The sequence below is a fragment of the Artemia sp. Qi Xiang Cuo genome, chromosome 4, assembly GCF_049724085.1.
Source record: "Artemia sp. Qi Xiang Cuo chromosome 4, ASM4972408v1, whole genome shotgun sequence".
Taxonomy (NCBI): Eukaryota; Metazoa; Arthropoda; class Branchiopoda; order Anostraca; family Artemiidae; genus Artemia; species Artemia sp. Qi Xiang Cuo.
In genome coordinates this window covers 33,479,963-33,506,024 of record NC_142797.1, presented here as the reverse complement: position 1 = coordinate 33,506,024, position 26,062 = coordinate 33,479,963, and the positions used below count along the sequence as shown (strand labels likewise).

Here is a 26,062-nt window from a genome sequence, read left to right as displayed (position 1 = left end):
AGAACTTGTTTCTTAGTCTGGTGTTGGCTCGTTTTCGGAAAAGCTTTTGAGAATGACCACAAGTTCTGTTTGAATTGTCCGGTTGAAAAAGGCCAGGAATGGTATCCTCAGCATTTAGAAGCTTGTATGCTGTTATCACATTGCCTTATTTACAATAATATGTAAGAGATGGTATTATAAGCTTATAGAGATAGGATGGATAAAGGATATCATAGATGTCTCTAATACATTTTGTTGCTCTCCTCTGGACTGATTTAAGAGCTGCTTGGTCTTTTATATTGATTGGGAATGTAATATACGTTATAATCTCTAGCATTGGTTGAACTAGACTCTTGTATAGATTGGTCATAACAGTTGGAGATCTGCTAGTGAACGTTCTTTTGTTTAAGCCAAGAGTCTGGTTAGCCTTTACAATAGTTGCTTGTGCATGAATATGAGATTTCAAATTGTCATCTACCATGACACCAAGATCTCTCTCCGCGTGGCTGCTGAAAATGGCATTTTAGGACCCATTCTTACAATCCAAATTGTACTAAGTGTGTGGGTTTTTCCAACCAAGGAGGAGTGTCTTGCATTTTGGTGCATTGAATTCAAGATTCTAAATATTTGTCCAGTGAGTAAATGTATCGAGGTCCAGTTGGATAGACTTAATATTCTCCGCTGTGTCTGCACAATCGATAAGTTTCGAGTCATCATCATAGAGGCTTACTTTGCTATTTAGGATTTTTGGCACGTCATTTATATATATATTAAATAAAGTTGGACCCAAAACTGTGCCCTGGGGGACACCACTTCCAACAGCGGCCACCTCGGAGAAAAACGTCCTTCCATCCTCTCCAAATACTTTAACCGTCTGTTTCCTATCTGTTAAGAACTCCATCAGCCACTCAACCACACAACCACTCACCCCAATAGCTTGGAGCTTGATTCGAAGTTTTTAATGGCAGACTTTGTCAAACGCCTTTGCCAAATCGAGTAGTATGATGTTGACTGGGAACCCCTGGTCTAGAAGATCGGTGATATAATTATAAGAATCAATCAAGTTTGTTTCAACTGAACGACCAGACCTAAAGCCATGCTGACATGATGAGACCAGTTTATTGGTTGTCAAGTGTTTCAGGATTGCAGTGTTAACAATCACTTCTGGTAGCTTCCGACTGCAGAGGTGATACTGATTGGCCAGTAATGGTTTGCGTCTTCTTTGCTGCCACCCTCAGGTATGGGAGTTATGTGGGCCATGCGCCAATCCTGCGAGATACACTTTTCATCAAGGGATTTCTGAAAAAGGTGAGTGAGCGGGCCTGATAGTTCAACATGCAATTCTTTAAGAAGCCTTGGGTGTACACCATCAGGTCCCACCGACTTATTTGGATTCAACTTTTTTAGGCGTGCCTCTACATCTACCCTATTGACTGTACTTGGGGGCATAGGGGTTATGATGGTATAGGTGGGGGGGTCTGGAAGAGGGGAATTATCAGGTGGAGTAAATACAGATGTAAACTGCCTATTTACAGCATTGGCAACTTCTATTGGGTCATCTATTATACAGTCATTATCTTTAAGTTGCGTAACAGAGTGTCTACCAGGTTTACGGGCTGAGGCATAATTCCAAAAGCGTTATGGATTTAACTTGCTTGCTGCTACTACAGCCTCCTCATGCTGTTCAAATAACTTTCTGGATAGATTTCTGACTTGATTTTGTGTCTTGGTATATTTTGTGTAGTGGTTCTTATTGTGTATATTCTGTTTATATAGTCTCCAATACCTTTTCTTTTTATTTCTTGCTCTCTTCAATTCTTTGGTCATAAATGGTAGCGTTTTGGTTTTACGAGCCCATCTTACTGTAGTATTTTTCTCTGAGACCTCTAGCAGTATTTTCTTCATCATATTCCACGATTTATCAACTTTAGTCTCAGTGAGAAAGGACGGATCCTGGCCCGCCAACTCTTGCTACATCAGATGGTAATTTCTATACACATGTTTGGTAAAAATTGATTTTTCTGGATGCAGTCTAAGGAAGGATGGTATGGTAGCGTGATCGCTAGAACTAAAGGGCGGTAGTGGGGCCGCGTTTCAGAGTGGTTCAGGATTGTTTACTATTAAATGATCCAGCACTGATGGGGGGTGGCCAAACTAGCGCCTAACTAGAAAAATTTAATATTGGCAAATATACAAACTATCTTTAAGATAATAAAAATGTGAAACAGAACTTTGTACATAAAATCCACTGCCATGTATCCATTGGAAGGACGTTAGCTCGAAATCCCCGACTATGAGAATGTTTCCCGTCAGCGCTACTTTTCTATCAATTTTCCAACAAAGCAAGTGATTAACTCACAACATTAATTTCAGCATACCAGAGCATCCTGCTGTAGAGGTTTCAAACTTTTACCACATGAAATTTTGCATTTTTCCTCATAAGACAGATCATGAATGCATGCTTATTCGTATGTTTGTTTTATTGTTTTTTTTTCTATGGGAGATTATATCAAGATATCAATTCTAGAATATTGGGAGGCTCATTTGAACAGAAATTAAAAGTTTAAGCGACTAAATTTGATGGTTATTACTCCATGTGGTCTTAAAACATACTACAACCCAAAAGAAAAAAAGATTTGGAACAATAGACCTTCAAATAGCCCCACCTAAGTTTTTGCAAATACAAATATTAAGCCAATGCCAGAGTTTCAAACAGACCACTATGCCATCTAACTTCTTCTGGAGATGCTTCATATACTCCAACCCCAGCTACATACAAATTCCAACATTGTAGAGCAGACTGGACAGTCTTCAAGCAAGTTCTGGAGAAAGAAGACTACTCAGAATTAGAGAGGCTATTTAGCCCTATGATAGGACTCAAACTGTGACTAATAAATACTAGATGCATCAGAGAAAGCAATAACTAGAAAGTCATCTCAACCACCTTTGAGATCTTATTTTAGGAAACCAAAGATATGGTGGAATAGCTCCACAGAAGTTGCAGTAAAGGAAATGAAAAAAGCAAGAAACTATTTCAGTAGAACTGAGGCTCTGGAAGATTTTTAGAGAATCAACCAACTTTGAAGCCAGAAGGACCCCAAATGATGGAGTCCAAGTGCTTGCTAACAAAGAAGAAAGACCACAAGATTTTACCATGGGAAAGTGGTGTTTTCTGCCATTTTGTGGCATCAAAGTTCAATTTTTTTCTGGGCATGTCTCTGGATCCATTCCAAGAGTTTTGTTCCCTTAAGCCAACTACCTTCCAAGATAGCCTAAAGTCCCTCATCTAGAATTTTACTGGGGCTTTTTGCTATCTTGGAAAGTCATTGAGTTTGGTAAATGAAACTTCCAGGGAATGGATCCAGAGCCAGATTAAAAACCTAGGAAGGTATTTTGAAGTATATGCCTTCATCGTCTTTCCTCCAAAGGTCACTAACCTTTGATCACCTCGGACATTGTTTGTCATATAAAACTATAATCTCTGGAAATAGACCTACAGCTCAAATGAGGCCCAAGGAAATTGTTTTGAGCCTCATTCCTTTCCTTAAACCTGATTTTAAATGTCTTAAAGATTTACAAAACTATTTATTAACTTGTAGGCAAATTGTTGATATGGCTTAAAATTCTGCAAAGACCATATCAATTGTGTTTTCAAAATCTAGAGTCAAAAAAAAGATACTGAAAACCCAAAACTAAGGTTTGCTTTCTGACAAAATTCTTTTGCCAGAATTTAGGCAAGTAGGCTATAGACCTGTCTTTTATGTAATCTGATTAGCCCTAGAAACAAGGAAAATGTGGAGATATGTGCCTATAATTTCAAGAAAAATGTGCTGCTTGGCTAACCTACCCTCTTGAGTTCTTTAAACAATTACATTAATTACCTTAATTTGCACTTCAGAGTGATTAAGGTCCATACAGGATCTGTTGTGCTCCTGGTCAATGATGGCAAAATTTTGTCACTGTGTTAGGGCCCAGTGACATGCCATAAGAGAGGTCTGCAGGAGAGATGCAATTTAAGCCCAAAGCAGCATCAGCCTCCTAGCAAGACACTCATTATGATGAAGTTGGCATCAGTCGGTAGTTGAGAGGGACGGACAGTCCCACTCATATTTCCATGGCTTGTCTTTCCATTCCTTGTCCAGTCTGGACTTGAAGGATGCAGCCGTGGGTGCAGTTACCGTTTCAGCTTGAAGGCTATTCCAATCGTTGACAACATGCTTGGAGAAGAAGTGTTGCCGCGTTCGCGTATTGACTGAACGTTTTGACAGCTTTTGTGAGTGTCCTCTTGTATGGTGCTGACTTGAATGTTTGGTAAAAAGGGGGTTATTTGGTTGTCTGTGATACTTGTAGTTCAGCATCATATCACAGCGGCGGCGTCTGAAGACAAGTGTTGGCAGCTACATGCGTTCCAGTCTCTTGTTGTATGGGAGATCTCGTAGGCCAGCTAAGCACTTTGTGGCATGCCTCTGAACTCCTTTGATTAGACTGGTATCATTCTTATAGGAAGAGGAGGTGAGACATGTACCAAAATCCCAAACAGGCCTAACTATAGCCTTATAGAGCGTTAGAAAGACTGTACGGGAACGGCTGGTTATGGTGCATTTGAGGAGACCAAGGCTTGAATTTGCTTTTGAAACTACTTGTTGCCAGTGGCAACAAGCAGTTGCCAGTGGCCAGTGCAGCTGCCAACACTTGTCTGAAGACAAGTGTTGGCAGCTGCATGCGTTCCAGTCTCTTGTTGTATGGGAGATCTCGTAGGCCAGCTACGCACTTTGTGGCATGCCTCTGAACTCCTTCAATTAGACTGGTATCATTCTTATAGGAAGAGGAGGTGAGACATATACCAAAATCCCAAACAGGCCTAACTATAGCCTTATAGAGCCTTAGAAAGACTGTACAGGAATGGCTGGTTATGGTGCATTTGAGGAGACAGAGGCTTGAATTTGCTTTTGAAACTGCTTGTTGCCAGTGGCCGTGGAACTTCAATTGTTCATCTATCAGCACTCCTAGATCTCTTTCTTTGGGACTTGTCTTTAGTACTAAGTCAGCCAGTGAATTGGGATTGGACATGTTGTACTGGTGACAGGGTTGTTGCTTCCAAAGTGAAGGACACTGCACTTTGATGTGTTGAATTTGAGTAGCCAATCTTGTGCCCATGTTTAGATTTTATGAAGGTCACACTGCAGACTTTGTTAATTTGCAGGCCCAAAAAGCTTGGAGTCATCAGCATAGAGAGTGCTGTTGTTTTCTGTTCCATTCACCATATCGTTGATGTATGAGGATCTGGTTCATTGGTGAAAGACGACACAAACTGCCTGTTGAGGAGTTCGGCAATGTCCTTCAAGTTGGTCACTTCCTTGCTATTATCTGTACTGAGTGCTTTTACTGAACGTCTGCTATGGTCCTTACTAGGTACGTACTTCCAGAACTTCTTTGGGTTATTCTTACTATCATCAGCTAGCTTGGACTCGTAACTTGCGCAAAGTTGTTTAGTTAGGCTTCTTAGTTTGTTTTGAGCTTTCGGAAACTTTTGGCAGTGTTCTTCTTTCCCTCCTTTATTGTACTTTCTCCAGTACCGTCCCTTCCTCTTTCTTTCCTTGCGCATCTCGGGGGTCATGAAAGGCAGTGTTTTGGGCTTTGGCATGAGTTTTACTGACGTGTACTTTTTCTGAAGTGTAAGTAGATCGTCCAATCAGAAATACTTATCTTATTTCTGAAGGATTATTGCTTAAATTTACTTCCATTCCTCCCCCCCCCCCCTGATATATAACCCACTATATTTTAAAATAAAAAACAGTGGTAACACCATGTTTATCTACATCTTATCATTTGACATTATAACTACGAATTGGGCATTAAAGGTGTTAGCTATTGTGTAGTAAGCTGTACATCTATTCATCAAGGTTTGAGGGTAATGTGAAGCAATACAGTTTTAGGAATAAGGTTTTAGTAGAAAAGGCACATTGCTTTGTTCTTGGGTGTCTAATCAACTTGAAAATTACAGGAACTGTTATTAGACCAAGATTTCCCAGAGTTTCTCAAAGGCATCAGCATGCATACCAAAGTAAATCATAAGACATTATGTGCACTTGAGTTTTCAAAATATGTTATCTGCAAAATCTCAGGAGTGGCTTGAGAGATCAAGTTGAAACTTTTAGGGAGTGTTGAGCCAAGTAGACCTACGATTTTGTCTAAACTGAACAGAGGGTACGGTATCCAGATAACATTAGTAAAATGATTTCAAATTTTGTGTTCACAGGAAAGAGGCTAAATTTTGCTTTTTGTCTCTTATCTTAGGAATGGCTTGAGGAATCAAATTGAAATTTTCAGGGAATACTGTTTTGTGTGTGTGTGTCTTTGGGGAGTGTGTGTGTGTGTGGGGGGGGGGGGGTAGAATTTGAATTTGGATTTGGGGGAGGTGGCAGAGGGGGCGGGGTGGGCAAATAATTTGTGCCTTCAATCCACCTAGAACTTTTGCATTATAACCCACCTACAAGATTTTGAACTTACTCATGGATTAGTAGGAAGCAAATCACCTTTGAGTCTATCTTAGGAATCACTTGAGGGATCTTTCAAGGGGTATTGGAAGGGGTGGGGGGGGTTAGACTTTTAATTTTGATTAGGGGGAGGTTGCAGAGGGGAGTGGGCTAAAATGTTTTGCCTCCAATCCGTCTAAACAGTTTGGCACTATAAGCCCAAATGAGGATTTTAATTTATTCATGAGCTAGTAGCAAGGTAAATCAGAAGGTACTATGTATTTTCAGATCATTCAATAGTGTATCTGTACAGTTGTGACAACAGCTTGGGAAAGATAATAATAACTTTCAGGTCATTTCAGGGAAGGAGGTTAATTAGATCATTAATCTTGATGGGGGGTGGGGGCTAAAAATCTATGTCTGCACATAGCTTCAAAAATTAATAAAGTTCAATTTAGGCATCAATCTTCTATGCATATGAATAAAATAGAAATTCAAGAGAATAGATTATCCAAAAAAAGGTGTCTTTTAAAAAAAGTAAAATTAAATCAAAAGTAACAAGTATAATTTTTCTTTTCTGTAGTCTTCATTTTTTTTTTTTTTTGTGTGTGTGATTTTAGTATTATGACAAAAGACACAACTAAAACATGGATCATTTTCAATGAATAACAAATGTTTTTATAGCTTTAAGAGGGTCTAGGTAGGTGGATAGCTCTATTCCTAGGTGTGGTTATTTATGCTTGTTTTAAGTTTGAGTTGATTGACTTACTGACTTAAGTCCCATCCATCCTAGAAGGTTGTTTTGGGGCCTTTTTATTCAATATGTTATTGATGTGGTGTCTGTATGAGCATCTATCTTCAGACAGGTGTAGCAGTTGCGGCAGGTTGAGTGTAGAGAAGTTGTCTTTCCATCTCTTTGGGGGCCGACCTTTGGGGCGAGAATCATGCACGCAACCATGGAAGACTATTTTCAGAAGATGGAAGTTTTCCATAGTCTGGATGTGGCCTACCCACCTAAGTTGTTGCAGTTTTATTTTGTTGAGTATGGTGTGTTTGATCTTGAGGTTTTCAAACAGCCTAATATTAGAGACCCTGTCCAGGTATCTAATGCCCGCAATACGGCGGAGTGATTTTGTTTAGAATGCGGCTAGGAGACGTTGGTCATCTGTTTTGAGGGTCCATGATTCACAAGCATAAATGGCAATGGGGATAATCAGTGTGTTGAAGAGTCGTGTTTTTAGCAGTGTTGACAAATTCTTGTTCCTCCAGATCGGCATCAAGGCTTTAAAGCTAGAGTTGGCAAGCATCAGGCACCTCTTAATATTTTTTGAGTGGTTGTTATCAGACGTTATAAGGCTACCAAGGTAGGTGAAATCTTCAACCCATTCTATGTTGTCACCTCTGAGCTGGAGGCTTAAGCTTTCTTTGTTAAAGCTTAAGCTTTCGTTTTTGAGGAACTTGTGGTCATTCCAAACCGGCTGGTGGTTGATTGGATGTTGTTGGCCTGGGATTGAAGATCCCCAAGGTTCTCATTTATTTGGTCTATGTCGTCTGCATAAGCTAATTTATCAATCAATATTCCCCCAATTAGGACACCTGACGAGTTGTCAAGGAGTGATAGGACAGTGGTAAGGAACAGGTTAAACAGTTCCGGTGAAAGCAAGCAACCCTGCAGCACACCAGTCAATGTTTCAAAGCTATCGGAAAGGCCCTCTCCCGTCATGACGTGGTTTCTGAAATTTGAGTACATATCTCTGATCAATGATATTAATTTTTGTGGCATACCAAAGTGGAGAAGAATGTGCCACATACCTTCTCTCCATATGAGGTCAAAAGCCCGCTTAAAGTCAATGAAAAGATGGAACATACTATGTCCAAATTCAAGATATTTTTCCATAATCTGACGGACTGTAAATATCTGATAAATTGTTGAACTGTTTGGGCAGAAACCAGCTTGATATTCTGGAGTAACATTTGAAGCTATAGCTATTATACGCTCCAGCATTACTCTATTGAGTATTTTAGCGGCGTAGCTCATAAGACCTATAGGCCGGTAATTATCACAGATTGCTTTCAAACCTTTCTTATGGAGTGGAACTATCATGACTTCACACCATGAGAAGGGGAAGTGACCTTCTTCCCAAGCAGCAGTAGGAATTTTTAGGTATAGGACAACAAGGGGATCACAGTTTACTTTTAGTAGCTCCAGTAGGATTCCATCTGGGCCTGCAGCTTTTTTAGTCCCTAAATCCTTGATAGCCAATTATATCTCAGAAAAAAGTGGGGGTGTGCTTGGGTCTGCAGTGATTACGGGGAGGCTGTTAAGCACCGCTGGGTCTGGAAGGATCGTCGAGTTTAATTGGCTCTCAAAGTGTTCCTTCCATCTGGTTTGGATCCCTTCTGTAGTTTGTATCTGGTTACCATCTTCTTCAAGGAGGGTACAGGCTTTCAGTCCCCTTTTTTGCGGTTAGTTTCAGCACTCGCCTGTACATGAAGTGAGTTTCACCTTTCTTGGTTGCCATTTCGCATTGCCCACATTGTTCCCTTAAATAGGAGTGGTGAGCACGGTGAGTGGCTTTCTCTACTACACGCTTCAAACGTTTGTACATATCCCGATTTTCTCTATCAAGTTTGTTAGTGGGGTGGCGTTATTCTTCGCATAGTGAGATTATCTCATCCTTGACCCAAGGTTTTTGGTCCGGTTTTTGGACTCCCAAGGTCAATTGGCCGACATCGCAAATAGCCTACGAGCTACTCTTCACAAGATTATCGATGCCATCCTTTGATAGAGTTAGCAGGGATGTAGAGAGGAGTTCAGAAATTCTTTCGGAAAGAGTAGCAGTGTATTTTTGTCGGATAGTTTGGTCTTTACAGAGGTCTACTCTGAATCTGGGGGGCTTTTTGGAGAGATTCGTAGCCACCTTTAGACGTAGTTTAAATGAAGTTAAAACAAGCGAGTGGTCGCTATCGAAGTCGCCGCCAGCCAAAGTGACTGTGTTTGTGATGGAAGATTTCCAGCATCTAGATACAAGGAAATAATCTATTAGATTCTGAGTCGTTCCATCTCGTGAGGTCAGGTTATTTTACGTCGGGCTCTGTGTTTGAAGAATGTGTTAGTGATAACAAGATCACTATCTCGTTAAAATTCGATTAGGGGCTCGCCTCTTTTGTTCAGCTGGCCATGGCCAAACTTACTCATCAAGTCCTTGTTGTCAGATGGGTCGTCACCATGGTGTTGGAGTCTCAGATGACAAACGTTATATCTTTTTTTGGCACGGAGTCCACTAGACACTGAAGTTGAAGATAGAAATGTTCAGATTCTTCATCAGCTCTGCTAGAGTCGGGTGCGCATACTTGGATGATTGTGAGATTCGCTGGTGAGCGTCAGAGATGGGTCTTGCTGTGATTAGTGATCTCCTAGCCTTACTGGAGAGTAGGAAGCCAACTCCCTGCCGGTGTTCCCATCAATGTGTCCTGACAGTATAAGAGTAGCGTCACCAAGTTTTTCTTCACAGGTGACTAGGAGGTGGGTTTCGGATAGGCCGACTACGTCCCAGTTGTAATGGTTTATCTGTCTCAGAAGGATTTCCTTTTTTGCTTGTTTTGCAAGTGTTCTGATGTTGAGGGTATCTATTTATAAACTCGATTTAGGTGATAAAAAGGCCTCCAAGGGTAGAGTTTTCAATGTTGAAGTATTCACGTGATTTGCGGTTGTTGTATCGTCGGCTGCCCCGGACGCGGTAACATCGTCAGTTTCCCCGGACGCGGTGGCACTGGTTCTCATATTCATTTGTTTGCTCATAATCATTATAAAAGTGAAAAAAGGGGTTTCATAGCTGACGTTAGGACAGCGGTAAGCCATTCCTCTCTGTCCCTAGCAATGGCCGACTACATCTCCTACCGATAATGTGCCCTTATGGCATCCTGCATCACCAACAATTTACCCATTGCTGGGGGAGTGGATTGTGACTGGTAGAACGTGTCCACACGCCGGTGGGCCCTGCCCAGTGCACATCAGAGCATCCTCCTTCTCCACCTGTTTTTCTGTCCTCCAGGTGAGGGTGTTCCAGTTATATTTCAAGACCCCCAGAAACTGGGTCCCCCCTTGGTCCGCGCCTCCCATCTCTATGGGGGTATCCTACATATCTGTAGAACGTTCCCCTATCTGCCACCTGTGGACGCGCAGATTAGCCTGGGGGAGGTCCCTGCTGAGAATGTAACTCAGTTGAGTTGATTATTTATTTAAATTTTGGTTTGTTTTAGATTTCATCTGTTGACCCATGATCATATATGAAATTTTTATGTTTGATATTTTTATTCATCTTGATTTTGGCTATTTTTAGGTTGTATTTATTCATCCTTAATGTCAGTTATCACTAATTTAGCAGTGTTAGATTTATTAGTCTACTTGCTAAAAAAAAGAACAAATTATTTTATATAAGTTTTAACATTCCCTCCACATGCAATAATTGCTACGGTTACAAACCGTATCTTAAGTCTTAAAAGAGTTTAAAGTATAAGGTAATACATGGTTCCTTACGTTTTTGTTAGTAGAACTTAGAAAAAAAATGTACCATTTCAAATCTAATAATCACTGCCCCTTGGTTGTTGAAAAGTAATGTTTTTAAGGGGGATTTTCATTAAAAATGCCTTTTTCGTATTGTCATTGAAAAAAAGACAAATTACCCCCCCCCCCTGCCCCATCATAATTTTTGTGAATTGACGCCTCTGTATGTCCTTTAAATCCCTAAGTTTCATTTGCTTAGGCTAGCTCAACTCTTTGTCTTTAAGGTTTATGTCCCCAGTAAAATATGCTATGACTACAGCTATGAGCCAGAATTATGACATTACTTAGACTTTTCCTTAGATAATGAGGTAAAAGTGCTTAAACATATAAATTTTTTCTAATTTAAACACTCCTGAAATCTTTTCAAGATATTTTCCAGCTTAAGAAAAATAAAAAAAATGTAACTTGGGAGAAGGGTAAAGCTGAATCTTAAAATGCTAGCAAAATTGTTGTCTCACATTGAAGCTTTTAAACTACAGGACTATAGAAAAAAATGTATCAGAGGCTTGCACATTAAACTGTATAATATTCAAGAAATTTTCAAAGGAACGTAATTGTTTACTTTATCGTTTCTGTCAATAAACCAAACAATAGGGGACAATCTAGTTTATATCCTGGGTAATTTTGGTGCAAGATTTCTTTTTTGAAGTAGCTACAATGACAACAAAAGGTAATATAATGTAATTCGTCATTCAGCACCCTGTCATGGTAGTTGCTACCATGACAGTTGTATCCCAGTGCTCCCCTCCCCCCAATGCCTAGTATAGTTTTAGGCTATATATAAAGGTTTCTTATTTTGTTGGTTGGCATTATTTTATTTTTTTTTTCTTATCAAAAGATGCTTCAAATGTTATTAACAAAAAAAAAAGAAGGCAAAACCAGCAAACCTTTGTGTATATTCTATGGCTTTTTTCGGCTTTATGGGAGTGGGACAGGCTGGTATACAAAGGTCACAGTAGTAATAACTTTCAAAAGGGGTGTTGAGTGGGGAATCAAATACGTAGTATTACTCTTTTGTATCTAGCTCAGCTCAGCAGAGGATATGGGTTTGGTTCCTGCTCGGAACTAAAACCTATAATAATGGAATTCTTGCTTCACTCTTACTATATTCAGGAATTTTTCTGATTATTGAATTTTCAAAGATTCTTCCTGTTTAATTTGTAGTCCAGTCTCCACCCCTCCCTTTAATGCCTGAATTTAGCCATTGGAAGCAATTCTGAAAATCTGTTGAAGAGAAATCTTTACACTAAAGTCTTTTAAAAATGCTTCTCAATTAAGTCCAATGACCCTTGTGTTTGAGCATTCTTTCTTAAAGAATTGTAAAAAAAAAAGTCAAACTTTAATGTAAAGAGCAAAGATTGAAGAAAGGGCAGCCTTGCTCACATACGGAATAGTTTCTGTTTAGCTTAAATTTTAATGTTGCTCCTCACTTTCAGTTGAAAAGAACTTGTTTTTTTTATTTTGCTTGGTTTCTGACTATTCTTCAAGTCATGTCAAAAAAACCTGTTTTCCCTGTAATTTCTCCTCCCTGCAGAAAATTCTCCTTGTGAAACATCACGAAACACCCCTGCAAAATCCCCCCAAAAGGAAATTTCATACATTTCCCAACAGCAAATACCATATACAAACAACAGGGCAAGTGCATAATTTACAACCTTTCCCTGGGACTATGGAGGGGGGGGGGTATGTCATCCCCAAAGGCATATAGTAGTTATTGGGCCTTTCAATTATACAGAATCAAATGGATACGTGTTTGGAGCAAAAAAGAACCAAAAAGGTAGTTAGTTGCCCTCCTGTCTTTTTGATAACTAAAAAAGGTTGCTGTAACTTTTGATTGGGACCTCTTCCAGTCTCCTAGGACCACTGGCTCAATGCAATTACCCCTGGGAAAAAAACACACGTCCATGACCTTTCCTCTGGTAAAAATTATTAAATTCCACATTTTCGTAGATAAGAGCTTGAAACCTCTACAGAAGGGTCCTCTGATATGCTAAATCTAAGGGTGGGATTTTCATTAAGATTGCCTGACTTCTAGGGGTGTTTTCTCCCTTCTGATAGGCAACATTAAACTTAACGATTTATATATTTAGAATCAGCATAAAAAGCCAGTACATTTGGTGTATCTATTGTTATCAAAATTCTGTTTATTGGACTTTTGGTTACTCTTGGGCCGACTTGCTTGATATGAGTTTTGTATTATTTTCAGGATGGATGGATCTTATCATATTTTTCTTGATGAATCTGGTCTGATACTTCTTATAGCCTCAATAAGGTCTTGCATTTAAAATTGTAGACAAAGAGATTTTGATCATAGTCAAGAAAAATGATTAAAATAATGATCAGGTATGTTGGTAGGTATTATTGCCAATCCATATGTGGCTGTGTACAAAAGAATTGAAAGATCATGTATAAGCCAAAAGGGGAGATAAATTCTGTTACCTTTTCTTGTATTAATTATCTAGATGCCTTTTTGGTTGTTCATATTTGGGCATCCCATTTGATTTGCTTTTGTTGGTTTATTCCCAATTAGAACTCTGCCAGTGACATCATATCTTTTTAGTGGGAAGTAAATTCTGTTAATTGATTCAGTGTTAGTCTGGGTCAAATATTATCATTTTGCCATAAACTGAGGCAAAAAAGTGGCCTTAACAGTTTCTTTGACTTATGCTATCATAGGCAGCACGATAGCGCTGCCTAAGGTAAAGAACAATGTGGGCAGAATGTATTATTTATTTTTCTTTCTTCTCCATACCTGGGCACTTCGTATCGAAGGAGTTGTTGTAGAAACTTCGATAAAGGCTCATTCGATTGGAAATTGGAGTGGCTAGTGCCCTTTTTAATAGTCGAAAGTGATTGGAGGGCAACTAGCCCCCCTTTACGCCCATCATTCCCCCATTCACATCCAATCAAAATTTTGAGATAGTCATTTTGTTCAGCGTAGTTGATTTCCAGATGGAAAATATATTTTTGAGGAAGACACTCCCCCACAACCCTCTAGGCAAGGTTTTAAGTTATGCCTTGGGGGCATATAAGATTTTTATAGAAGGCGTTGTCGTAGAAACTTTCAAAAAAGGCTCATTCGATTGGAAATTCAAAGGGCTAGTGCCCTTTTTAATAGTCGAAAGTGATTGGAGGGCAACTAGCCCCCCTTTACGCCCATCATTCCCCCATTCACATCCAATCAAAATTTTGAGATAGCCATTATGTTCAGCGTAGTTGATTTCCAGATGGAAAATATATTTTTGAGGAAGACACTCCCCCACAACCCTCTAGGCAAGGTTTTAAGTTATGCCTTGGGGGCATATAAGATTTTTATAGAAGGCGTTGTCGTAGAAACTTTCAAAAAAGGCTCATTCGATTGGAAATTCAAAGGGCTAGTGCCCTTTTTTATAGTCAAAAGTGATTGGAGGGCAACTAGCCCCCCCACGCCCATCATTCCCCCAAACACCTCCAATCAAAAGTTTGAGATAACCATTTTGTTCAGCGTAGTTGATTTCCAGATAGAAAATATATTTTTGAGGAGGACACTCCCCCACAACTCTCTAGGCAAGGTTTTAAGTTATGCCTTGGGGGCATATAAGGTTTTTATAGAAAGTGTTGTCGTAGAAACTGTAAAAAAGGCTCATTCGATTGGAAATTCAAAGGACTAGTGCTCTTTTTAATAGTCGAAAGTGATTGGAGGGCAACTGCCCCCCCACGCCCATCATTCCCCCAAACACATCCAATCAAAATGTTGAGATAGCCATTTTGTTCAGCGTAGATGATTTCCAGAAAGAAAATATGTTTTTGAGGAGGACACTCCCCCACAACCCTCTAGGCAAGGTTTTAAGTTATGCCTTGGGGGCATATAAGGTTTTTATAGAAGGTGTTGTCGTAGAAACTGTAAAAAAGGCTCATTCGATTGGAAATTCAAAGGGCTAGTGCTCTTTTTAATAGTCGAAAGTGATTGGAGGGCAACTGCCCCCCCCCCCCACGCCCGTCATTCCCCCAAACACAGCCAATCAAAATTTTGAGATAGTCATTTTGTTCAGCGTAGATGATTCCCAGATAGAAAATATCTTTTTGAGGAGGACACTTCCCCACAACCCTCGGGGCAAGGGTTTTATGCTATGCCCTGGGGGGATATAAGGTTTTAATAGAACGTATTGTTGTAGAGAATTCAAAAAAGGCTCATTCAATTGGTAACTCAAAGGGCTTCTGCCCTTTTTAATAGTTGAAAGTGATTGGAGGGCAGTTAGCCCCCCCCACGCCTAAAATTCCGCAATCAAATTTTGAGATTGCACATCCAATCCTAAAAAACACATCCAATCAAAATTTTGAGATTGCCATTTTGTTCAGCGTATGCCCTGAGGGCATATAAAACGATGTTGGCATAATGTATCATATATTATTTTTTTCCTTTAGAGCAGGGCGCTTCGCATCGAAGAAGTCGTCGTAGAAACTTCGAAAAGGGCTCATTCAATTGGAAATTGGAGTGGCTTGTTAATTGTCGAAAGTGATTGAAAGGCAACTAACACCCCTTCCACGCCCACCATTTCCCGAAACACATCCAATCAAAATTTTGAGATAGCCATTTTGTTCAGCGTAGTTGATTTCCTCATAGAAAATATCTTTTTGAGGAGGACACTCCCCCACAACCCTCGGGGCAAGGGTTTTAAGTTATGCCCTGGGGGCATATAATGTTTTTATTGAAGGCGTTGTCGTAGAAACTTCAAAAAAGGCTCATTCGATTGGAAATTCAAAGAGCTAGTGCTCTTTTTAATAGTCGAAAGGGATTGGAGGGCAACTGCCCCCCCGCACGCCCATAATTCCCCCACACACATCCAATCAAAATCTTGAGATAGCCATTTTGTTCAGCGTAGCTGATTTCCAGATAGAAAATATGTTTTTGAGGAGGACACTCCCCCACAAACCTCGGGGCAAGGGTTTAAAGTTAAGCCCTGGGGGCATATAAGATTATTATTTATGCTCTGGAGGCATATAAGGTGTGGAGTGATTGGAGGGCAACTAGCCCCCCCTCACGCCCATCATTCCCTCAAACACATCCAATCAAAATTTTGAGATGGCCATTTTTTTCACCGTAGTTGATTTCCAAATAGAAAATATCTTTTTGAGGAGGACACTCCCCCACAACCCTCGGGGCAAGGGTTTTAAGCTATGCACTGGGGGAATATAAAGTTTTTTATTGAAGGTGTTGTCTTAGAAACTTCAAAAAAGGCTCATTTGATTGGAAATTCAAAGGGTTAGTGCCCTTTTTAATAGTCGAAAGTGATTGGAGGGCAACTAGCCCCCCCCCCCACGCCCATCATTGCCCAGACAGCCAATCAAAATTTTGAGATAGCCATTTTGTTCAGCGTAGTTGATTTCCAAATAGAAAATACATTTTTGAGGAGGACACTCCCCCACAACCCTCGGGGCAAGGGTTTTAAGTTATGCCCTGAAGGTATATAAGAACGTTATTGGCACAATGTATCATTTATTATTTTTTTTTCCTTTAGAGCAGGGTACTTCGTAAGTAGGGAGGCCATAACGAATACGGAACGAGATGGCTGCTGCCATCTATAATTGAGTTTAACTCTGACAGTACATAATTTATTCGAGAATTTGATCGAGGATATTGATCGAGTCTAACGGGTCAATGACCCCTTTTTCAAGGTCAATATATATGTTGTTTCCAGGTTTAGTGACTCCGGGACGAAGTTCGCACATGCACATTGAATTCTAACGGGGTAATGTATTGATCCACGCGAGGGGAACTGGATTTCTGAGAAATTGATTTACATAATCTGACGGTGAATTATTGATTCTAACGGGAACAAGATCACGTGTCTCTTTCTAAGCCAATCAGGGAAGTTATGTAAGGTTTGCCAGTACAGCACAATTTTACTTCGAGTTTTTGTATATAACGGACATGCGTTGTGGTTAAATTATCATAAAGTTTTAAGACACCATGGATAAAGCTTTGAACATTGATGAGTTGGAAACTTTGGCTACATTGGTTTATAATGTGAGTTCTGTTTAGTAAATTTTCTTAATTTATTTCCAAATAAAATCATTTTACATAGTCCCACTCCAGTAAATTCAAATTCAGGTTATACCCCCTCCCCCCACAATACAAACTCCACTATATGATGTTTATAGTCGATAGAGAGCGTAAAATACACTCTTTTTTACCATGTAACCCCCCCCCCCCTTCCCTCTGTTTACGACTTTAATTCTTTCATTTGAAATAATTCTGTTTTTGATAAATTTATTCTTTCTGTATCTTATCTAAAAGTGACAGCCAACTTTCTGTCAACCCTTAATATACTGTTTCCATTTAAGCCGCTAACTTGACTTAAGCATTTCCGCAAAGATTTAAACAGGTGTAATTATTGAACCCTTTAAAGTACATCCGGCTTTGCTAAATCCTTATGAATTTGGATAGCAAAGCTTCCGCTGAAAAAAAAGATACTTTTTCCCGTCAAATTAAAAACAGTTTCACGCAGAAAGAGATTGCTGTTAATTAAGCCTGCGGGTTCGCATATTTCTAACCTCTATGGAGAGGGAAACGAGTTATTTCCAAAATGAATGCCTAACAAATATTTTTAGGACATTATGTAAAAGGGGGGGGGGAATTATGTAAAAGGGGGAGGGGGTTGCTAACAGCCCTTTAGAGTGCATATTTTTTAGATACATCTTGAAATGTCTCGCAGGAAAACGAGAGCCAGTATTCCCTTTTTGTAGCTTTTTTTCGATAAAGTTTCTTTAATATTCCCATGAGGGAGCGTGAAAACTATGGTTTTTTAACTTTGATACACAAGGCTAGAAAGAAGTCTTTAATTTAGGGGAGCGGGGTTACATGAAATCTCTATTAAGTGTAAATTGAATAGCATTTTTACCTATGATCGCAAATTTTAGGCCTATTCGCTGGGTTAACGATCTTTTTTTATCTAATTTAAAGCCTATAGACTGGAACTGTATTAACAAGTTCATATCTAAATAGCCCCCTGTTTCTTCAGCTTATAACACATCGAAATTTTTCCTATGGGTTTGTAGGCTACGGAACTATCTAAATTATTATCTACCATTTTGAGTACTCAATGTTTATATGGGGGGGGGGGGGGAAGGGGCAATGCCTCGCTTCTAACACCTTCGTTGTAAGGTGAAAACAAAATGTTTCTTCGCGTGAAAAGTGAGGGGGGGATTCTTTGTGCAGACATGTATACCCTTTGACAAGAAAACTAATGTGGTCATTTTGACACGCAACACTGAAGTTTAGTGTTTGGTTAGCCTTTAATTATACCATATTTATGGATGACTATTTTGAGATCTATATTTTAATCATTGTATTGGATTTGATGCAGCGGGGGTACTAATTTTCCTTCTGTAAAAAGGGGAATCGTTTTTCCCTACTGAATTTTTTCTTCTTTTTAAGGACAATTTTGAAGATTGCGTGCCTCCCCCTCAAAAGAGAGCTAAGGCTAATGGCGGTTCTCCAATGCAACAACTGGAGATAGCTGAGCCATCCAGGGCCACGCTTTACCAGCCCCCAGTGTTTTCCATGCAGGCAGCAATACAGTCTGGTCAAAAACCGAAAAGAGAATGGGCGGGTGCTCACAGGATGGTGAACGCCGCTGGCTCATCTGTACAAGCCAGTGACATCGCCGCCGCCACCACATCTATGCAAGAAACGGACGTCACCGTCCCATCTATCCTCCATCATGCTTCACCAGGACCATCTGGCACACAAGTCCAGCCGGAATATGGAAATGTAGGCATTTTTACCTCTGCTTTCTATCTGGTTATAGAAAAATATCTACCTATTTCTTCCATCTCATAAGGCCTTTCTTTTCATCATTTTTCAACACAGTAAAAGCGTGTCAGAGATATTAAAAGACATTTTTCGCTATTTTTTCAACCTGATAAAATATAACGTTCTCCCTTTGAATTGTTTAAATATTGCATACATTCAGCCAGCTGAATTCTCTTAGCGAAGCCAAAAAAGGCACTATATCCAGGTCATAATTTCTCAGAGTAAATAGCAAAATCTTTGCGATATAAACTGCTTTATCACCTTGCCTCTACAAATATTATAAAAACAATTTTCTATCGGAATGAGTTGTGTATCATGAGAGGATATGGTCTGAAAGGGATAGGCTATCCATTTCAAATCAAGTAACGACCCCGTTTTTTTTCAAAGCAGATAGAGTATTATTATGAAATTTCCTGAGGGGTTGTTTGAACAAAATCAAAACCTACTATGTCATCCTTTTATTGTATTAATTTGGAACTTTCAGAATATATATAGAGTAGGGAACACTGAATTAACCAAATGCTACAATGTACATACTGCTACTACTACTACTAAGCGTGTTTTAAAGAATATGTAAATAATAATCCAATTTTAAAAATAGGGTGATTTAGACACTTTGAAAATAAGCTATTTTCTTTTATAGGTTGCATTGGTTCAATATTTGCCATCCCCCCTCCTGCTCGCCAGTTGGAGAAAAAGACGTGCTTGTGGAGTTCTGCAACAATTCACATATCAATGAACGGTATGGTAATTCACTTGAAATACCGTTTAATACTGATGATTTTTTAGCTGATTATTTTAATGTTGATAATATTACAGTTGGGCAGGGGCACTTACCTTTGCTAAGTCCGAATACTTAACAGTTTTTAGTGGATTTTGCCTATGAATTAACAGGGAACCCTCCCCCCTCATATTACATGAACACACTTCAAACTAATGAAGTGGCTTCGAACAACCCTATTATTGAACAATGTGGGGGAGAGGGTGGTAATAATATACAAGAGGGGGAGGAGGAGGATGAAATGTCTTCGACCAACCATAGTGATGATCAATGTGGGGGAGGGGGTGGTGATAATATACAAGAGGGGGAGGGAAAGGGTGACAATACCCAATTTATAACATTTCCCGAATTCCAACTGTCAAATTCAATTTTAAATACGATGGTCGTTTACACTGCAACTTTTGGGGATCTTTTTAATTCGCTTATGGGGGGTAATTTTGTATTTGACCCTATAGAAATTGTCCATGAATATGTAGATAGAATTCGTGCACTGTTAGAAAACCAGATTCAGTTGTGGGGGGGGGGGTAGGGATTAAATTAAGGTTTCATTGGTTTTAAAGGTATTTTATTTAAATGAGGGTAAAAGCGAGGTTTATCATCATTATGTACATACTGAGATGCTAGTAGTCTATCCAAATTAAGAAAATTTTGAGGGTGTGTTTTCGGATTGGATGGGTCACATTATTACGCATTTCGAAAATTATAGCGAAAATGGGAGTGGGTCTGTGGTTCTTTTAGTTGAAAATTTAAGCGTTAATATTTGTAAATTTAAAAAGATTTTATTTTAAGAGGGGGGGGGGCGAAGGGGGGCCAGGGTCTATAGTTTTAAAATATAATCCAGATTTAGAGGGTCGTCAAGGTGTTCAGCGAATCTGTTTTGAAACAGGCCAAAAATGTTTTATGTACGCTTTCCTCATGTCAGCATTCGAGCCTCTAGCACATGACGCTTAAAGGAAAAATTTAGAATACTGGGCTGTACATGGGAAGGTGGGGTCCGATTTTCCCCCTGTAGATTTGTCTTGTTTAGAGGGAAAACACCCTGTAACGCTCAAGTTCATTGATATTTTTGAAAGGGCCAATGTCTATTTAAATATCAGCGTTACTGTGGTTCAATATGAAACAGAATTTGAGGATGGGGCTCGTTCTAATAGGAAGGGGTTGTTGTTCCCAGTAAGGGGCCCGTCAATTGAATTGATGAAGCACTGGGTTTGGTTGTCGTACACACCACCTAGTGACCCCAATGCAATTGGCCATTTCAACCCAATTAATGACATCAGTAGAGTTCTGGGGGAGGGTAGGAATATTAGGGCACGTTTTTACTATCCGACATGCCTGTCTAAATTTCTTAGTGATTTAAAACTACGGAATCACATGAAGCATTGTAGACGGCATGGCTATCAGTCAGTGGAAACGGTTTCAGGTGATAGGGCCATTTTACGTTTAAGAAATTTACAAAATACCCTCCTCCACTGCAATAAAATCTCTGGATTGTGAAGCGAAGCTAGTGGAAGTGAACGATCCTCGATTTCCGAATCAAATCAAAGAACATTGAGCCATTGCAGTCTCCTACGCCCATGCGCAGAGACAGTTCTAACACTATGCAGTTGCGAGAAATAGTCGAAACGTTGGATGAGGGTGATTGCATGGTCAAGGCACTTACCAAATTATTTGGTACCGCTAATGGAACTATTTCTCGTTTGAGAAATACCCATTACCCTATGTTGTTGTCTGAATACGATCGTCTCGCGATTAAAAATAAAAAAATATGCTGGGTTTGTAAGGAGGAGTTTGAAGACGGGGATAAGGAGAAAGGGACTAGAGGGAAAAGAGGGGGGAAGGGGAAATTCAGAGACCATAATCACGTGGGTCACGAAATATCCTTTGGGGGTAGTAATTTTAGAGGGGTAGCACATCAATCATGCAACGTGAATGTAAGCCAGCAGTTTTTTATACCAGTTTTCATTCACAAAGCAAATTATGATTTAAAATTTATTTTACCGGTTTAGGCACGTATGAACAGGGAGGGAGGGGGAGTAGATAGTCCATGGGTAAATAATTCATTTACCTATAACATCATCCCCAAATCAGCAGAGAAGCTAGTGCTTCTCGAGTTGAAATGACAGTTAGTATATAACGGACATACGTGCCTGAATAAAATCAGGTTTTTTTATTCATTTAGTTTTTTTCCCCAAGGCATTGAGTCAATTGATTCAAGTGCAGAAAAGTGACAATTTTGATAGTTTTCCTTTGCTTAAACAGCACTTTCCAGACAGTGAAATGTATGACCTATTGACCTGTAAAGGTGTATATGCATACGACTATTACTGTTCTGGCGCTCGCTTAAGCGAGGAGAAACTTCCTCCAATTGAAGCTTTCTTTAATTCACTCACCAACAGTGAATGCACTGCCGAGGAATATGGATTTGCCAAGAAGATTTGGGCTAAGGGTAATTGTAAAAATGGGTGGGATTATTGTAGACTTTACTTGGCCAGTGACGTTTTAAATCTGTTAGATACTGTCTGTAAAAACACAGTCCAAATCTTTTCAGAATTTGGATTATATATAGGGTATTATTTTTCCAGACCACACTTGTTAATAGACTTGATTTTAAAAATTAGTAGGGAAGAAATAGGCTTGATAACTGATGTAGATCAACATCTTTTTGTAGAAAGGTCAATGAGGGGTGGGTATGTTTTTCATGGATATCGCGTTTTGACAACAGATCCGAGCGGGCAAGACACAGGTGTAAGGTCAAATGCAGTTTTCCTTGACATGAACTCATTGTATTCCTCGGCAATGTCTCACTAGTCTTTGCCCTGTGGGAACTATAAATGGCTTGAGAATCTTTGTGAGATCCCCGACATTAACACAGTTGAGGACAATGGGCCACAAGGATGGTTCTTTGAAATTGATGGACACACTCTATAGACGCTTCATGATTCTGTCAGATATTTTGTTTTCCCCTGTATTAATCAACCCGTGCCCAAGGACTTACAGAGTTCATAAAATCCATCATTAATTGAAGAAACGAGGATGCACTGGACCAAGTCTAGGCAGAAACTGATTGCAGATCTGGACCATAAAGAGAAAATTGTTGTTCACCATCTGCTTTTGCACTGGATGGGGAACAATGGTTTCAAGATCACGAAAATCCATAGGGTCTTGCTATTCAATCAAAAACCTTATTTGAAGACGTTTATCGATACCTTTTTCGATAAACACTCTAGGGCAAACAGTAAAGTAGAGAAGGAAATGTACAAGCTAATTCTAAATTCAGCGTTTGGCAAAATGTGTGAAAGCGTACGGAACAGATCTCGTTGTGACGTCGTGACTGGCCCTCAAGAATGTGCACGAATTATTGCAGACCCCAATTTTACATCGTTCACGAGCATAAAGACTGTATGGTTCTTCTACACAGGAAAAAGAGAAATGTGGTACTGAACAAGAATATAGTAGGAGGTAGTTCAGTACTTGAAATGTCCCAAAAGCTGGTGTTGTCGTTTTTTACAATGTGTGCAAGGTACAATGGCCAAGGGAGTGTGAGGTTTAAGTTTACAATGGGGACACAGATTCTCTTCTGTTAAAAGTAAAAACCGAGGATTTATTGGGGATTTAGAGAATGGGGAACACATCAGCTTGCGGATAGATTTCACTAACTGGAATCCGTCCCTCTACCCCGAGTTGGTGAAACGTCAGGCCCCCAACCAACTGCTCTTTTTAAAATCATAGACGGGGAGTGATTTGATATCCAATGGGGTGTTCTCGGGTCCTAAAGTTTATTGCGTTGAAACTCATAACAGGGATGTAAAGCAGGCGTGTAAAGGGGTGCCTACACATTTTGTACAAAAAAATTTCAACGTGAGCGTGTACAGAGACAGTGTCGAGACTAGCCTAGTACCGAAAACAAAAGCGTTTGAAATTGGCTCTCTACAGTATTGTAATTTTACTATAAGAGCTGAAAAGAATGTAGTGTCTTGTATATATGACAAGGTACTTGTGCTCGAGAATAAGGTAAATGTACTCTCCCACGGCCACTATAGAATTTCAGACCGGGATGAATGTGTAGACTATCGAACCCAACTTGGTCTGGATAAATTGACCTAACCTAACCTGAATGCTCCAACCTAACCCAACCTTTCATGAACTAACTTAAATGCTCCAACCCAACCTAACCAGCAGCAGCAGCAGTGACGGCGACTATTGTATGCTGTTTCGATCCACAATCCCGGGGGGGGTCCCGCCCGTTGCCGGCCTTCGGCCTGCGGCTCCCGGGGGATGGGAAGTCCCGCCCGCGGCTGGCCTTCGGCCGGAGGGGGAGGAGGGTATCCTTTTAAATTCATAGTGTTCAACTGTGCTACTCATGTTCGTGTTTTTTTTAAGTATTGTTGTACAAATAGTGCTATTGTACAAAAATGTGTGTGTGTGTGTGTGTGTGCAAATAGTGTTGGTGGAAAAAATGTTTTTTATGACAATAAATGTTATTGTACAAATAGTGTGTGTGTTCTTGTTGAACAAATGTTTTTGATTATAAATATTGTTCTTGTTGAACAAAAAAAAGTGAAAAAAATGTTTTTGTTGATAAATATTGTTCTTGTTGAACAAAAAAAAGTGAAAAAAATGTTGTTGTTAATAAATGTTGTTCTTCTTGAACAGAAAAGTTTTGTTATATAATAAATGTTGTTCTTGTTTGAACAGAAGTGTTTCTATGATAATAAATGTTGTTCTTATGGAACAAGTGTTTTTGTTCAATAAATATTTTTCTTGTTGAACAAAAAAGTGTTTTTATGTTAATAAATGAATGAAATATTTTTGTTGTTGTTCTTTTTAATTTACTAGATATATCTACGTAAAAATTATTATTACTACTTATTTATTGGACAAGTAAGGTTTACAGTTAGTTTTAGTCTGACTGTTGTCAACAGCAGCAGCGCTATGTATCAGTTTAAAACACCATTCAGGTTGTTTCTGTGTGGCCCATCAATGTCTGGGAAAACGACACTTTTAGCTAAAATAATTCAAAATTGTAATGCAATGTTTTTGGAAAAACCACAGAAAATTTATTCTTGCTATAGTATTTGGCAGGAATCCTACGATCAAATAAAAGCTATTGCCACATCCATACCAATGCAATTCATACGGGGACTTGATGTTTTCAATAGTATTGAACCAAACTCGTGGCTGATTATTGATAATTTGGCTGAATCCATTGAACAGTTCTCACAGGAAATGCTACAGCTGTTTACGGTTCGCTCTCATCATGAACACATTTCCATAACCCTAGTTCTACACAATCTGTTTCATCAGAGCAAATGTATGAGAACCCTTGGCTTGAATACTACAACTAGTGAATTACATCTAGTTGGAAAAATATATCATGAAATATTTAATATACCCCAATGGCTACCATCCAATATTAAAGTGGATATAAAATTGACGCTTGCACCATCCAATTTCATATTAAGAAAAGAACTTGCTGCCAATCCAGATATGACTCTCTCTATCACCTCGGTAATACTTCATGTACGCAAACAACAAGTTATGAGTTCTGTTGCTTTGGCAGTGAAAAACTGAGAGCCAGTGGAAATAATATTAAACTACTTGTTCCTCATACAATCAACGTCACATTGCGACGGGGTCACGCACTTTCACCGACTCATCCTTTATCAATGGCATAACTCCGTCAAAACAGGGCTTGGCATTTGCAAAAAGCGCTAGTGCAATAGGATCGTTGACTGGATGCCCACATAAATTTGAAATGTTTTTGCTTTCATCTCTTGTCTGCAAAGTAAATGGCATCCCACTCTACAATCTATCCTTTGATAAATCCTATAGAACATTGTATGAGTTGACCTCGCAAACCCTAGATCATGATTCACAACTATTGGAAAATGGTATAACCGAAGAAATGTTTGCTAAAACACATGGTATCATTATATTGGATTTGTCTGGCATCCAGGATATGAGTATAGAGCGTACATTTGGATATGAGTATAGAGCGTACATTTGCGTTTAGAGTGTATATTTGCCAACCCATTAGCTGAGAGTATTGCACAAATCTCGCTAAATCAATATGAAACCTATTGGGAAATCACTCCCGAAGGCAGTGTTCTACTAGACTTGGCACCATAAACACCAGTCAAATAATCAATGTATTTAATATGGACCCCTACATGTCCTAATACAAATCCTATTGTCTGCCCTCGGACTTTCTTGGAAAAATTCAAAGTACCAACAATACCCTAATTATTGTTAATAGCAGCCCGTCGACTGTGCAGACGGGTCATTGGTTGTGCATCTTTCAAACAACAAAACGATTGAATTGTTTAATCCTCTTGGCCTACCCTATACATTATACACTTGCCAAATCAGCAAGTATTTTGATAGCAATGGTAAAACTATTAATTCAAGATCGGAAGAGAGTGCAGGATCTGACGACTAAAAGCTGTGGCTTTCATGTACTACTA

At 39.4% G+C, this 26,062-nt stretch overlaps 1 protein-coding gene across 3 annotated transcripts in view; it reads left to right on the top strand.

Moving 5' to 3' along the window:
• Pdrg1 (Pdrg1 prefoldin-like subunit) overlaps positions 1-26,062 on the top strand; it is a 191,682-nt gene that overhangs the window by 154,747 nt on the left and 10,873 nt on the right. The window contains exon 2 of one of the 3 annotated variants that reach the window (XM_089088241.1): positions 5,183-5,391. The exons of 1 other annotated variant lie outside the window; for it this stretch is intronic. In XM_089088241.1, the coding sequence (XP_088944367.1) occupies positions 5,378-5,391 (14 nt within the window). In that variant the 5' untranslated portion in view covers positions 5,183-5,377. Of the gene's footprint in view, positions 1-5,182; positions 5,392-13,243; positions 13,366-26,062 lie in introns of those variants that run through there. One more of the 3 variants, XM_089088240.1, reaches the window with a different exon arrangement.